The sequence below is a fragment of the Capsicum annuum genome, chromosome 3 (genome assembly GCF_002878395.1).
Source record: "Capsicum annuum cultivar UCD-10X-F1 chromosome 3, UCD10Xv1.1, whole genome shotgun sequence".
Taxonomy (NCBI): Eukaryota; Viridiplantae; Streptophyta; class Magnoliopsida; order Solanales; family Solanaceae; genus Capsicum; species Capsicum annuum.
In genome coordinates this window covers 15,546,852-15,562,408 of record NC_061113.1, presented here as the reverse complement: position 1 = coordinate 15,562,408, position 15,557 = coordinate 15,546,852, and the positions used below count along the sequence as shown (strand labels likewise).

General features: G+C 32.2%; 1 protein-coding gene across 1 annotated transcript; it reads right to left on the bottom strand.

Moving 5' to 3' along the window:
- Positions 1-570: 570 nt before the first annotated feature.
- Positions 571-5,862, bottom strand: LOC107866620 (uncharacterized protein At4g14450, chloroplastic-like). The gene is made up of 3 exons (XM_016712650.2): positions 5,318-5,862; positions 3,415-3,562; positions 571-2,792 (listed from the first exon to the last, which is right to left on the bottom strand). The coding sequence occupies exons 1-2, from the start codon at positions 5,677-5,679 to the stop codon at positions 3,433-3,435; spliced, it is 492 nt and encodes a 163-aa protein (XP_016568136.2). The 5' UTR covers positions 5,680-5,862; the 3' UTR covers positions 571-2,792; positions 3,415-3,432.
- Between the last annotated feature and the right edge of the window lie 9,695 nt (positions 5,863-15,557).

The window sequence follows — 15,557 nt, the reverse complement described above, 5'->3', positions numbered from 1 at the left end:
AGTTTGACAAGTTACTTTAATGTCCATTGTCATATTGAACCGCTTAATCCAAACTAATTGGAGACATACTTCAAATTTTAAAGTTCAAACATCCAAAATTTACTAGAAAAAAATAAATTGTAAAAAATAACAAAATTGTAACTTCTATTTTTTACAAGAAGATAGCTGCAATATCAAATATATACACATGAGAATCCTGGATCTCCACTAAATAGATCAATTTGAATAAAATATATACACATGTTGAGCTAACGAGGAGGAAAAAACTACCAATCAAATAAGATACATTTTGATTGCTGCAGCAGTTATTCCTATGCCGGGCAACCCACCTGCTTGAAACTAATGGATCGAAAGCATTTACTTGTTATATAAATCTTGCAGGAGAAATCCTATTTCTATTGCTGCAGCAGTTATCTACATACTTAGTCAGCAAAAATATATCTTTCTTTGCTTTTTGGATAACAAGTTTGCTTTAGGAAATATATGTTTCTGCTGCTTTGTATTTCTTTCTGCTTGTCTTTTATTTTTCATTTTTTTGTTAAATACTTACTCTGTTCAATTTGTTATCTATTTGAGGTTTTTTTTTTTTTTTTTGCATTCAGTTACAACATACTTAAGCAGGAGAAGGTTAGGAATGTTACTTCGCTGGAGATTAGTGGATGTTTTCATAAGAAAATACCTATTCTTCGTAATGTACAAGCTCTAGTCGATACTAAGCTAAATTTCTTTAGGATGACAAATGATAATGAAAATCGTGAAAGTGATTTTAGGACTGACCAGAAGATGTTAAGAGATCTCTTTGTATCACTCCAGCATGTTGAGAAACTTTCCATTGGGTCATGGTGTTTGTAGGTTTGACCTAAACCTCTCTATAGTTAATCTAGTCATTAAAAATTAAAGGTTCTTAATTTATTTATTTCCCTGTGCGTTTATACTTCTCTCATTGATGATATGAAAATTATTTACACAATCATATCACTTAATTATAGGAAAATCTATAGGATAAAATTTTAATTTATAGATAAGTTGGTAAAAACAACGATCGATGAGCCCATTAGAACAAGCTAAATTACAGTCATACTATTAAAAATATGTATACTTCATTTGTTGTAGCTTAAATCTCATGCAATAGTATAATCCCCCTTTTCTCTCATTTCTTCCACCACTTCACCTCATTCCTTGATTCCTCCATACACACATAATTCATAAACAATTCCAGAAAAATAACCGAGAAACTAAAAGATGGTGAACTTGGTAGCAACCTAAGTTGCTCCGACTCTTCAAAAATGTTGTCGTATCCGTATCGAATCCTTCAAAAATACACTAAATTTGGAGGATACGATACGCACCCATCGACATTTTTGAAGAATCCAAGCAACATAGGTAGCAACACAAAAGCCATTGTTACATGGCCTAATGAAACTGGCTAGAATAAAACCTCATAGTATACAAATAGAACCAGGAACCATTATGAGCTTTTGGATTCCTTCTGAAACCATAATACAAAGCAAAGAAAACCAAGAAAAACACAACCACTACTCCTTTCTCCAACGATCAATGTGCCATTTCCCCTGAATGCACAATCAAACCTGATCGGAACAAACCCGTAGTCGTACTAATCCACGGCTTCGCTGGTGAGGGAATCGTCACATGGCAATTTCAGATAGGTGCATTAACTAAAAAATACTCCATTTATGTATCTGACTTACTTTTCTTCGGGGGTTTAATAACTTACTTTTCAAGCGGAGTGTTTGGGAAAAGGTTTAAGGAAACTGGGAGTGGAGAAGTGCATAGTGATTGCGTTCAGTTATGGAGGAATGATAGCAGAAATGTTTCCAGATTTAGTGGAAGCACTAGTTGTATCTGGTTTCATTTTGGCAATGACTAATTCGATTAGTACTACGACGCTTAATGGATTGGGATTTTCGTCTTCTACAGAGCTGTTGCTGCCTACGACGCTTTGAAGGTTCAGTAGAGACATCATTATATACAACAGTCTGGCACAAGGGAGGGAACTAGTACTATTAGGGAATAATACAACACAGAAAATGCCAAGAGTTGTGGATAAACTTGATATTGACTTCTTAATTGTGATTTTGCTCAACAAGTTTTCTTAAGATTTAAAGAAAATTAATCCTAAAAGAGGAGATTATTAAAATTTAAATAATAGAAGGAAGGTTTAAAAGAAGAGAGCTATACAAGAAGGAATAAAGACATTTTAAAACTTCAATATGAAGGTTTTCTTTTACAGAAAAAAGCAACATAAAGCCTTCTTCAACCGCAATGTATTCAAAAGTTCTTTTATCATTTGAAACCACTCTATTCATTTCAAAACAATTTTTCTGTTTGAATAATTTTTCAAAACAATCTATTCTGATCTCTGTCCATCTCTATTATTTCTGTAAACAGGTGACAACCATCCCTGACTGTGTTTCAAACGAAAAAATAACTGCATACCGGGTTAGGATGTCATAAGTAGCGTCTAGGGAGGATAGGATGTATATACCTTACCCCTACCTTTTAGGTAGAGAGGTGGTTTCCGATAGACCGGTGACCTTTTCAATTTTGTAAAAAAATTAACCAAATGACAAGACTCCACATTCGTTTTACCAACAACACAGATAGTAGTCTAGAACAAATTACATCCATTCACATTCAACCATGTAATGCAAATAGTGTAGAGATACAGACCTCAAAAACTCCGTGAAACTGATGAGCTGAGTAGTTGTACAAGAAAAGAGGCAATTCAGGTGTGATTTGCCTAACAAAGTCACTGTAACGTGGTGGCAAGCCTGAAATATAATCGTAGTAGTAGATATTAGACAAAAGCACAAATCTTGAAAGAACTAAGAGCGTAAAATTTCACTCATCCAATGTATTAAACAGAAGCATAAATCCCAAAACTCAGGTTGATTATATAAATCTTTTGCATTAATTCTTCTCTATTTAGATACAACTGATCCAAAACGAATATTTTCGAGCAACATACAATCAAAACCTTTTTTACATTACCTATTGTACCAATGCCGATAACAATGCTTTCCGTTGTTAACATAATTTCATACAGCCACATAAAATAGAGAAGTCGAAGCAATATCAAGCATAGTCAGTTCCAAAAGACTCAACTTTATCACTAATATCAAACATTTAACAAAAAAGGAATCAAAGCTACAGTAAAATCCCCAAAAATCAGTAACATCTACAGCAAAATCCCCAAAAAACAGTAACATCCATAGCAAAATCCCCAAAATCAGTAACATCCACAGCAAAATCTCCAAAATAGTAACATCTACAGAAAAATCCCCAAAAATTAGTAACATCTACAGCAAAATCCCCAAATATCAGTAACATCTAATTCAACCAACTACCACAGGCTCTTTTAAAAGAAGAAAAAGGAATAGGGTGAGTACTTACTTATACAATAAGCATCGTTTAGTTACAGCTACAGCAAAATCCCCAAAAATCGCATAGAATTACGGCAAAATCTTCAAAATTCGTCAGCCAATCTCCCACAGAGTTACGCAAATCCCCTTCCACAGAACCTTCAGCGATTAGGGCAATCCTTTAACGAGTTAGCTTTAACGATTAGGGCAAAAGAAATTGACAAATGATTAGGAGAAATTCCAACTGAGTTTGGCCAAATAAAGAAGCTGAAATTGTTGTTTCTTTTCCAGAACCATTGCCTGATGAACTTACTACGTTAAAGAACCATCTCAAATTGTTGTCTCAAAGGGTCTTAATCTGTCGATTTAAAGAAGTGTTTTGACGAAGAAGTGTGATTTAAAGAAGAAGAAGTGTTTAGAGAAGAAGTGTGATAACGATTTAGAGAAAAATTTAGTGATTTAGAGATTTAGGAGTCGATTTAAGCTTAAGTTTTGGGGAAAACGTTTTATTAAAATGTTTTTGTTTTGGAGACTTAAGAAAATATTTTGTGAAGATGGAGGGAAAAAAAATAAGTATTGCTATAGCTTATTTTATATATCTATTGCAACGCTTAATGTTAAATGCGACGGTTATAATGTTAAATTAGAGCTAATAGAACAATTATTTATGACAACGCTTGGAAGCGTTGCAATAGACCACCTATTGCAACGCTTTGTTAACCGTCGCCAAAAAGTTCGTTGCCATAGGGGTAATTTCCAGTAGTGCGTCTACACTTATCACCTCAGCTTGGTGTATTAAGGCTCTCATAGCATGTCAAATTGAAGGAAAGAACTGAACTAAAAAATTATAAAGTACTTATATTACTATAAAAGGCAATTTTCACTCGTAAATTTTTTATTACGTCAAATTGAAGGAAGAACTGCAGTAAAAGAGTCTAATGTACTTGTATCACTATAAGAGACAATTTTTTACTCTAATGTACTTGTATCACTATAAGAGACAATTTTTCACTCGTAAATTTTTTATTACGTCAATTTGAAGAAAGAACTGAACTAAAAGAGTCTAATGTACTTGTATTTTCACTTGTAAATTTCTGATTACGGCAAATTAAACTATAAGAGACAATTTTTCACTCATAAATTTCTGATTACGGCACATTGAAGGAAGAACTGAACTAAAAGAGTCTAATGTACTTGTATCACTATAAGAGAATTTTTAAATTTCTGATTCAGTCGCACTGAAGAAAGAACTGAACTAAAAGAGTCACTCGTAAATTTCTGATTACGTGACAACTACTTTATCATCCAAGACCATTAATCCTAAGATTTATGGATTTCAATTGCTTGAATTCATAACCTTCTAATTATAAGAAGACAACTTTATCATTGAAGACCATTGATCCTAAGATTTATAGATTCAAATTGGTTGAACTCGTAACCTTCACGACAACTTTATCTTCCCAGACTTTTAGGAGTCGCTCAGTTGAAAATGAGTTATCTCAAAATAATTAATTCTGAAATTAGTTATCTCAATATATAACATAAATAATCTTGAAATTAAGTCATACCTCCAACAAAACGACATAAAATATCCTATTATATCGAAACTATTATATCAAATACCTCACACCAACCAACCCCTTAATCCTAAGATTGGTAGATTCAAACCACCAAGTGACAAGAAAAACAATGGAAAAAAAAAAGAAATAGGGAAAGAGACACAACTTTTCCTTCAAATTAGTATTCATAACTTGTCAATAATAATCCATCTCAAATTATACAAAGTTGTCCAACCTAATTCAAAAACTATCAACAATTAGCTTATAGAAAAAGCTTCATCAATCAATCAGAGATCTCTGTCTATTTCAACATCTAAACTTTTAGTACTAAGATTCATCATCGATCTTTCTACATCTTCTATAAATAAATTTCACCTTCTATTAGACGTTGCACCACTACAAGCAAACTGAATCAACGGCGGTGCTGCTGCTGCTGGTTCATGACAAAACGGCGCCGCTGGATGTTGCCACTTCTTAAACACCACCTCTTTCTTCACCACCTCCTCTTTCTTATTACTATTGTTACTCGAGTTGATATTACTCGAATTGGCGAGCCTATTAATTGCAAATTTGAGATTACCTTCATCATCAACGGGAGAAGTAATCAACGGCGACAAAAGCGGTATAGCTACATTCCAATCGGTTGACCGATTGATTTGTATCGACGCCGGAGCTCTCCGTTGGAGGCGGCTAGGGTTCCGGCGATCGGCGGTGGAAGTACGGTGGTTGTTTGACATTGAAAATTTTGTGTGAAAGAGGAGAGAAGAATTGGTGATGTGTAGTGTATGAATACGGGGAAGAACGTATGTATATATAGGGGGGCACGTGGAGAGCACGTGGTGGTAGAGAGAGATTGAGTCAATGGTCAAAGATGAAAGAGCTAAAATATTTATGTTTGAGCTGGATTAATAATTAATTACTCTTCTATTTACTGTTTTCATTTAATTTTACTCCATCTATATTGACTTGATAGTTTTGTTTGATTATTTATTTTTTTAATTTTTAATTATTTTTTATGAGTTAATTTTGCTAAATTTTAAAGTTAAATTAAATTAATTTTGTAAATTAAAATTTAAATATTAAAAAATATATAAAAATTATTATTAATTATAATTTTTTAAATTTAATTAAAAATATATTTTAAATTATTGAGTAAAATTTATATTGGACTTTAAAAAAATGAAATAATTAAAAAGAAATAAAGGAAGTAATAATAATCGTGATAAGAGTAGTGTTGAAAATACACTCTCAACTTCGATTCATTTTTTTTAATCAGTTTAAAATATAATACTTTAATATTTATTTAGTAATATTTTAATTTTAAAATATTTATTTAATAATATCGATTAATGATCTATGTCACACAAATATTTATGATTTATTTTAAATCACAAGTTATAAACATTCTTCTTTCTTTCTTAAATTCAATATATAGTCAAACTTTCTTCTTTCTTTCTTAAACTCAGCTTCAAGTTAAATTTTCTCGCATAAATCATGTAAAAAAAAAATCTATCTTAATTTCATAGATTGAATAAATAAATTAAAATAAAAAAAATAAAATGTAAGAAATATTATACTAATCTTATTAATAGTAATCTGAAACTTTAGATTTTGACTGCTACTGATTAATCAATACTATATGTACTCTCTCAGTCTATTTTAATATGCTATTTTTTAATTTTGTTAAATTAGATAAATAAATTAAATAATTATATTTAATATAATGAGTAAATAAAAATGGACAGAAGAAGTAATTGACCATCATTAATAGTTCATCAATGTTATTTCCGTCGAGGTAAATCTTATCTAGAACTTACAACTGCTATTAATTATTTTTTTTCTTGGTCAAACTATAAAGTTTTAATTCAACCAACTGATATATACACAATCACTAATTTCTATTAGACTCTAGAACTAGATCTTTAAGTAGTAAATCTTATCTATTTACAGGTAAAAGTAGCTAATAACTAAACAGGAAGGAAAATTCAATCTATTAAAAACATCCTCTTTCATTTGGGCTTGTTCTGCCTTATGCTGTGTAACTGAAAAACAATCTCTTAAAAGGTTGTCCTATAAAAATAGTACCGAATATGATGTATTGATAGTGTAGATATTAATAAAGTTGACAGTAACTATGTTTCTATTAGTTAAATTATTTCTTATGTGATATTTATTTGATGTATATTTACGTAATTTCTTAAAAACATGATTTATTTATAAAAATACTTTTCATTATAAATATGAGAGAAAGAATGCGATTTATTTTTTTTAAGAACAATAATGTTTTTAATCGTACTAGTACACATGGTAAAATTCTTGCATTACTAGGACTATAAATTTCATATATTGGTGATACATAACCTAATATTGAATAGAATGTTTAAATAATGTTTGCATGAGTAATACACTAAAAATATTGTTTCTCGTATTTTCCGTCCGACTGTAAAAATATATTAAATAAAGTACTAATAATACATAAAAATTAATGCATACATTCTTCTTTTCAATGTGCTCTGTCAAACGACTTTTAAGGGGTTGATTTATGTGATGATAAGGTATAATAATTTCGAAATAAAATATAGAATTATTTTATTTTAGGTTTGATTGGAGGTATTAATTAGTTTTGAAATTATTTATTTTTGAATTTACACTTTAGTGATGGAATAAATTATCTTATATGCATGATGGGATAATTCATTTCATTATATGAGATAACTCATTTTAAAATAGCTAATTTTAAAATAATTAATCTCATCATAACATATTCTTAATTAAACGATCCCTAAATCTTTCGATGAGTACGGTGTGCTTGCTTGTGAAAATTGCATAACGGACATTCCATTCTCTTCAAATATACAGAATTAAAAAGAAAAACAGAACAAACATATTGAAACGAAGAAAGTAATTAATTGACATAGCGGCTTGAGAAAAAAAACTCTTAATTTTAATATTTAAAAAAGCTTATCAATTCGTCAAAAGTGTTACATAGCTGACTGGATCGTCCTAATTAACCCAACGTCACTCTTTCTATTATGGGGCAAATTTTAAACCAACCTTGTCCATAAAATATGTGAAAATGCTTTTGTAATTGTTCTTAAAAGTAAAAAATTATTCAATCAAACGATTAAGATAAGTTCCTTCCCCAGTTCATGAAAAAACTTACTTAAACACTTGTCAAATAGTGTTAATTTTTAAGTTGATGAGCACTTCACCATCATTAATTAATAAAATATGGGTTCAACTCATATTAAAAAGTAAATGAAACATTATTGATCCTTCGTGAAAAGACAAATGATTTTTTTTAAAAAAAAAAGTGTCTACAATGTTAGATAATTAGAATCAAATCGATAGACCTTAATAATTTAGTTAAAATCTCGTATTATATTTAAAGATTCACTATGTATATATATTTGAAATTTAATAAATTTATAATTGTGATTAACTTGTTTTTGATTATACGAAAGAGTTACTTAAAATTTCAAAACTAGTTTAGTACATCCAAAAATTATTAACACTACAACTGAAAAAGTTATCAGTCTCATGTATAGATAAAAAAATTATTAACACTACAACTTAAAAAGCTATCATTCTCATAGATAACGAAAGTTTCAGTAAATTACTTCCTCCATTTTAAAATAGTTGATCCATTTTGACTTGACACTCTGTTGGAGACTAATTGGGTCATTCTTATTTTTCCTTTATCATTGATATAATGGACTATGCCCAATAATTTTTTATTTGTTCTTCTTTATTATGGCCCAGCCCACATTTATTGTATATAAGCATGAGTACAAAATATTTTCAGGACGAACTTTATTTTCTTCTTTTTCAAATAATGAAAATGCTCTCCCTTCTCTCTTCTTTCTCTCTCTAGAAGGTTCCATTGATCTGTGTCATTTTCCATTGTTTTTCGTCGATTTCTTCTTCGTCTTTGAATGTTGACATGGTATCAGAGCCAAACATCTGTAGATCTGGTATTCCCTATGGTTCGAAATCTGCTTCGCATTATCGTATTGGGTTGAGCGGAGAAATTTCTCGATTTATTGCTGGTAGTTGACCAGATTTTTGAGAATTTTTGTAGCTGCACCGACGTCTGCGGAGGTGAATCGATTTGCAGTGACATTTCTCGATTTATTGCTGGTGGTTTTCTCGATTTATTACTGGTGGTTGATCAAATTTTTGCGGATTTTTGTAACTGCACTGATGTCTACGATGGTGAATCGATTTCATCCTTTGAATTTTTTTGAAGACTGTTTCGCTTTTCGTTCGTAAAATTGTCTGATATTCTTCTTCACCCTTGTTTTTTGGGCATATTCTTACTGGGTTGTATGCGGACAAGCTTGAGTTTCTCTCGTTATCGATTTTTTGGTGGTGACACTCTGTTAGTCTGCACTTGAGTTGCTGTTTTCAATGGATGAAATTCCACCTTCCCCTTCCTCTATTAGTGCTGCTACTACACTCCCTAGAATCGATTTTCACAATGATGATTTCACTTATCCTTGTCATCCCTTTTATGTTCATTCCTTTGACATTTTGGAAGGATCCCTTGTCTCTGTTTCATTTGATGGAACTGGGTACGCTAGTTGGCGACGTACCATCCTAGTAGCTCTCTCTGTTTGTAATTAACTAGATTTCATCAACAGTGGATCCCTGCATCCTTTCTCTGATTTCCCCTTAGCTAGATAATGACAGAGATGCAATGACTTAGTATTGTCATGGCTCCTTAATTCTCTGAGTAAAGAAATCAGTAGAAGTGTCGAGTACTCTGAGCTTGCTAGTGAGGTCTAGAGTGAGCTTGAGGATAGGTATGTCAAAGTTGATAGTACGAGACTATTTGAGCTGAGAAAAGAGCTTGCGCATATTTCTCAAGGCTCTCAAGACATTCCTTCCTATTTTAATCGAATCAAACAGCTTTGGGATGAAATTTCATCCATCTCCACTAAGCGAGTTAGGTCTTGCACTTGTGGTGCCAAAGCCTCATATCAAGAGGAAGAGCAAAAATTATATCAGTTTCTGCCAGGGCTAAATGAGACATATGCCCAGGTTAGGAGTCATATTCTCCTCACGAAACCTCTATCCTCTGCTGATGCTGCCTATGGTATACTGTTAAATGATGAGAGGCAAAGGCAAGTCTCTACTGATTTTTCATTGCCTTTTTCTTCTGGGTCTTCATCCGTCAATACTGGGATTGTTATGAACAACTTCACTCTTTCATCCAGGATAAATTTTGATTTTAACACTAGTAGTTTCAATCCGATTTGCAAGTATTGTAAGAAACCAGGCCATAGCATTGATAAGTGCTCCAAATTGCATGGCTTCCCACCCGATTTTAAGTTTACCAAGTCCATGAGTCCTAAGAAAGTTGTTGCATATGGGGAAGTTGCACATTGTGCTCCAGACTCTACTGTGTCTTCTACTTTTATTTCTGGATTCCCTGGTTTGACTGCTGAGCAACACACTCAGTTGTTGTCTCTCTTACAACAAGCTCAGATTTGTCAACCTGAAATTGAGTCTACTCCTTCTTCATCATCTATGCTGGCATCTGCTGGTTTTGATGGTAAGCTTGTAGATGATAATATTGTGTTCAACTCATATTTGCACTCTCAAGTAGTTAATTTTTTGTGGATTGTAGACTTTGGGCTTCTGACTATATGACCTCCCATAAAGAACTACTTCACAACATTCAGACCTTGCGCTTTCCTATTCTTGTTTCTCTTCCTAATGGGTACAAGGTCAAGGTTACCAATACAGGTTCCTTAACCTTGTTTCCTCACATCACTTTACACAATGTTCTTTACATCCCTACTTTTTAATATAATTTGATCTCTATCCGCAAATTAATTGAATAAATGAATGGAGTTGTTTACTTTATCAGAACATTGTGTGTTTTACAGGCCCCTTCTAAGAAGATGACTCTGGTTCTTGGTAAGGTAGACAATGGCCTGTACAAACTACTGTTGCCTTCCAGTTCTACTGCTGGTTTTTTTTCTTCTTATTCTAGTCCTATTATGTTTGACTCTTGTAAATCTTCATCTGATGTAGCAAATTCTGTTTCTGTTATGCATGAATCCATTAATAAAATTAATATTTTTTGACATTATAGACTTGGTCATATTCCTTTCTCTAGAATGAAACACATTCCAGAAATACAGTCTCTTATATCTCAGAAACAGTCTTTTTCTTGTCCTGTTTGCCCTTTAGCTAGACAAACAAGGCTTCTCTTTCCTGATAGTTTAATAAAGTTCACTATGCCCTTCCAATTAATTCACATTGATACTTGAGGTCCATATCACTCTCCTACTTATGATGGGGCTAGGTACTTCTTAATCATTGTTGATGACTTTTCTAGAGCCACTTGGACCCACCTCATGGGTGCAAAGAGCAATGCTTTTGGTCTCGTACAAAAGTCACTTTATGACTTACGACAGGCTAGGTGGGTGCAAAGAGCAATGCTTTTGATCTCTTACAAAAGTCACTTTATGGCTTACGACAGGCTTCAAGACAGTGGTATATCAAGTTGTCTCATGCTTTATGTTCTCGCGGGTATACATATTCTCTTAATGACTATTCTTTATTCAAAAAGGGGTTCTGGTGACTCCCTTGTTATTCTTGCCATCTATGTTGATGACATTATCTTAACTGGTTGTGATTTAAATGAGATTGTTGATCTCAAGTCCTATCTTCACTCATCTTTTCGGATCAAAGACTTGGGCATCCTCAATTATTTTTTGGGTATTGAAGTGTTATATACTGACCCAGATGTTTTACTTCACCAAAGGAAGTTTGTTCATGACCTCTTGGACTCTTTTAATAGCATGGTTTGCTCTTCTGTGATCTGTCCTCTTGAACTTAACATTAAACTCAAGGCTAATAATGTTGATCCTCTTCCCAATCCTGAAGAATATCGATGTTTGATTGGGAAATTTAATTTTCTCACACACACACATCCTGACATCTCTTTTGTTGTTCAACACCTCAGCCAGTTTATGCATTATCCTTGTATGTCTCATATGTCTGCAGCTTTGCATCTGCTTCGGTATCTCAGGGGTACTCATGATCATGATATTTTTTTCTTCTCTGATCCTGCTCTCTCGCTTACTGTGTATTGTGACAGTGATTGAGGTGTTTGTGCTGATAGTCGCAGATCTGCTAGCGGTTATTGTGTGTTTTGGGATAATAATCTGATTGGTTGGAAGTCTAAAAGCAGGCTATTGTTTTTCTTTCCTCTGCAGAGGCTGAGTATTGGCAGTGAGTAAAGCAATTGCAGAGGTTACTTGGCTCATTCTACTTCTCTCTGGTTTTGATATTTCTGGTCTAACTAATTTTTTTTTATTTGTGACAATCAGGCTGCTATTCACATTGTCAGGAATCCCGTATTTCATGAGTGGACCAAACATATCGAGTTGGATTGTCATTTTGTACGCACCAAGTTGCTGATGGTCTGATGTCTCTGTCACATACTTCCAGCTCTTCCCAGCTTGCTGATGTCTTCACAAAATGCTTGCCTGGTGTCCAACATCATTCTCACTTGCTCAAGTTGGGAGTTGTCTCCCTCTCTAACTTGTGGGGAGGTGTTGGAGACTAATTGGGCCATTCTTATTTTTTCTTTATCATTGATGTAATGGATTAGGTCCGATAATTTTTTATTTGTTCTTCTTTATTATGACCCGACCCATATGTAGTGTATATAAGCATGGGCACAAGATATTTTTAGGAGCGAACTTCATTTTATTCTTTTTCAAATAATGAAAATGCTCTCCCTTCTCTCTTCTTTCTCTCTCTAGAAGGTTTCATTGATCTGTGTCATTTTTCATTGTTTTTCGTCGATTTGTTCTTCGTCTTTGAATGTTGACATACTTTTTTTAAGAAATCATTTATTAGAGCTTTATTTTATCAAATAGACTTATTAATTATGTTTTGAAATATAAATTTGAGTAAATATGTTTTGTTTAGTTATTTAATATTGAGGATAGTATTGAAAAAACGAAATGGAAGGAGGAATTGATTTGAACTGAAATGAAAGATAACGTTACAGAGCCGCACGTGGAAACCATATCATCATTGGAACAGTTTCTGACAGATTGACGTGACTAATGGAGGGCTAAGATTAGAGCAACGTGGGCACTTCTGATCCTTAAAAAAGACAGTGCACGTCGGATGGGAGATATCGAAAGTTATCCTAGTTTGTCTGTCTGCTTTTACTGTCACACATTTCAATTCTTGTCAATTTCATTTCCTTCTCGATAATATCGCCCACCCGTGCACTAGCAGGAATGAGATTTTTTGGTTCCATTCGTTTGGATATGCCATTATTTTGTGATTTAAAATTATGAAATGAATCAATGATTAAATATGAGAAAAAAAAAAGATGATTTCACTTTATGATGTATTAGAATGGGATGAAATATTTTTGTTTCTTAATAAATATTTATACATGTAATTTCATTTTATAATTTAAAGACATGAATAAAATTAATGTTTGAATATATGATTTAGTATTGATTTTATCTCATGAGATGAGATGCAATCTCAAATTCTTCAAAAGTTTGATATGAGATTTCATATTATGATTTGATAATTTTTTAAATATAAAAAATGATATGTAAAATTGGTATTCGATCCACCATTCCTTGAGGTATCATAAAATTTGAAATCATTAAGTCAATAAATTTTGAATATCAAATAAATAAATATATATATATATAAAATAGATTTTGGGAATATAAATTACACATAAGAAATACCATAGACCAAATGATATCCCCAGTACATCATTTTGGAACAAACATAATTTCTAAATATTCTTTGTGTGTCCCAGTCAAAGTGCCAATTGTGGGTCATTGTTGAACCACCTTTGACAAAAACAGAAAAAAGAAAAAAAGAATATACACAAATGAATGGACTCAAGCAAACACCCAATCTAAATCCAAAAACAAAAGAGGGAATCAATTAACCCCTAACACTAGTTTTTGTTACTTTATTTACTACTACAAGATTTGGAAGAACATTTTTTACTATACTTAAAATAATTTATCCACTCTTTATAGCATATTTTCTTCTTCTTTTCCTTTTTTTTTTTTTTTACTATTTTTGTAGGATGCTTGGTATTCGTATTAGAATCTGACTAGTTCAAATTTATCCCACTTAGAATACATTAAAAAAAATATTTCTTATTAAGGATTTTTCATATTCAGAACTTGAAATTGAGACCTTTGATTAAGCTATTCAAAACAGATCAACCAATTATTACTGGGTAAAAAAAAAAAAAACATTATGTTGAGCTTTTTTTTCTCTAGTTCAACTTCAAATGTAACAATTAAGATGTCATAATTCAATCTATAGTTGAAAATTCTTTCTCATATTTCAGTCGTAAGTGTTAACTAAGTCAAAAGAGAAGGATAATTTTTTTTTATTCATCCTTTACTTCCTTTGCTTGGATTAGCATATTTTGGAAAGATGTTAATTCGTATTTTCCTAAAAGTATACAATAAAATAATTGGAAAGCTATGTAATAGAGAACAAGTGTGGCAAATAATTCAAGATTTTGCAATAGATCAATGAACTAGGCTAAAAAAAGAAACATCATGAATTTTTCTTTTCAATTTTACAAGTGACACTTAGAGGTGAAACACCATCAATAAGTTTCAAGACATGTTTAATTTAATCCAGAATTATCATCGATAACAAAAGTTAAAATTTTTATTGAGAATACTGCTCAAAACTTTAGTCTATTTTGATCTTTAAAAATATTATTTTCTATGTGCACGATATAATTTTTGAACAAAGGGTGTTTGAATGACCACATTTGAGTCAATGTAGCAATGTCACAGTTTTGGTGATAGAAATCATAAAGATTAGCTTAGATATGTTCTCCAATAGGACAAAGGGTTTTGTTTATAGTGTAATTAAGCTAACAGAGAGCTAAATATGATTACTTGACAAAGGGTTTTGTTTATAGTGTAATTAAGCTAACATAGAGCTAAATATGATTACTTAAAAGATAAATCTATCTGGGGCTTAATCAAGAAATCACTCAACGTGACAAGAGGTATTTTTTGTTGGATAACGTGAATTGAATTTGCTATATTTGAGCGAGGATTTTTCAAAAACAGTACCTCCATGTGGTATTGAAAAAATTTGCATATACCTACCTATCTCAACCCCCCCCCCCATCCACGTATCAGTGGATATGTTATTGTTGTAGTAAGATGTCATAATTCAACAAGTAGTCGATGAGTTTTTATTTCATATAACCATCAGTTGCTGCCATGTGACCAGGAGGTCACGGGTTCAAGCCTTGGAAACAACCTCTAGCAGAAATGCAAGGTAAGACTGCGTACGATACACCCTTATAGTGGGGCCCTTTCCCAGACACCGTGCATAGCGATAACTTTAGTACACCGGGCTGCCCTTTATAATCATCAGTGTTAATTAAGTCAAAAGAGAAGAAGATATTGTTCTTATCCATCCTTTACTTGTTTATTTGGATTTGTAACCACTCTTTTGGTGCACCAACTAATATTTTGAAAAGATGTTAATTCGCATTTTCCTAAAAGTAGAGAAGAAAATACTTGGAAAGCTGAGTAATAAAGAACAAAGTGTGACAAATAATTCA

What these genes read in the sequence shown, in the direction of transcription:
- LOC107866620 (XM_016712650.2), bottom strand. Translation starts at nt 5,679, where the DNA reads ATGTCAAACAACCACCGTACTTCCACCGCCGATCGCCGGAACCCTAGC. An exon ending in GGTGCAACGTCTAATAGAAG is followed by an intron (nt 3,563 to 5,317) that starts GTGAAATTTATT and finishes AACTCGTTAAAG; the next exon opens with GATTGCCCTAATCGCTGAAG.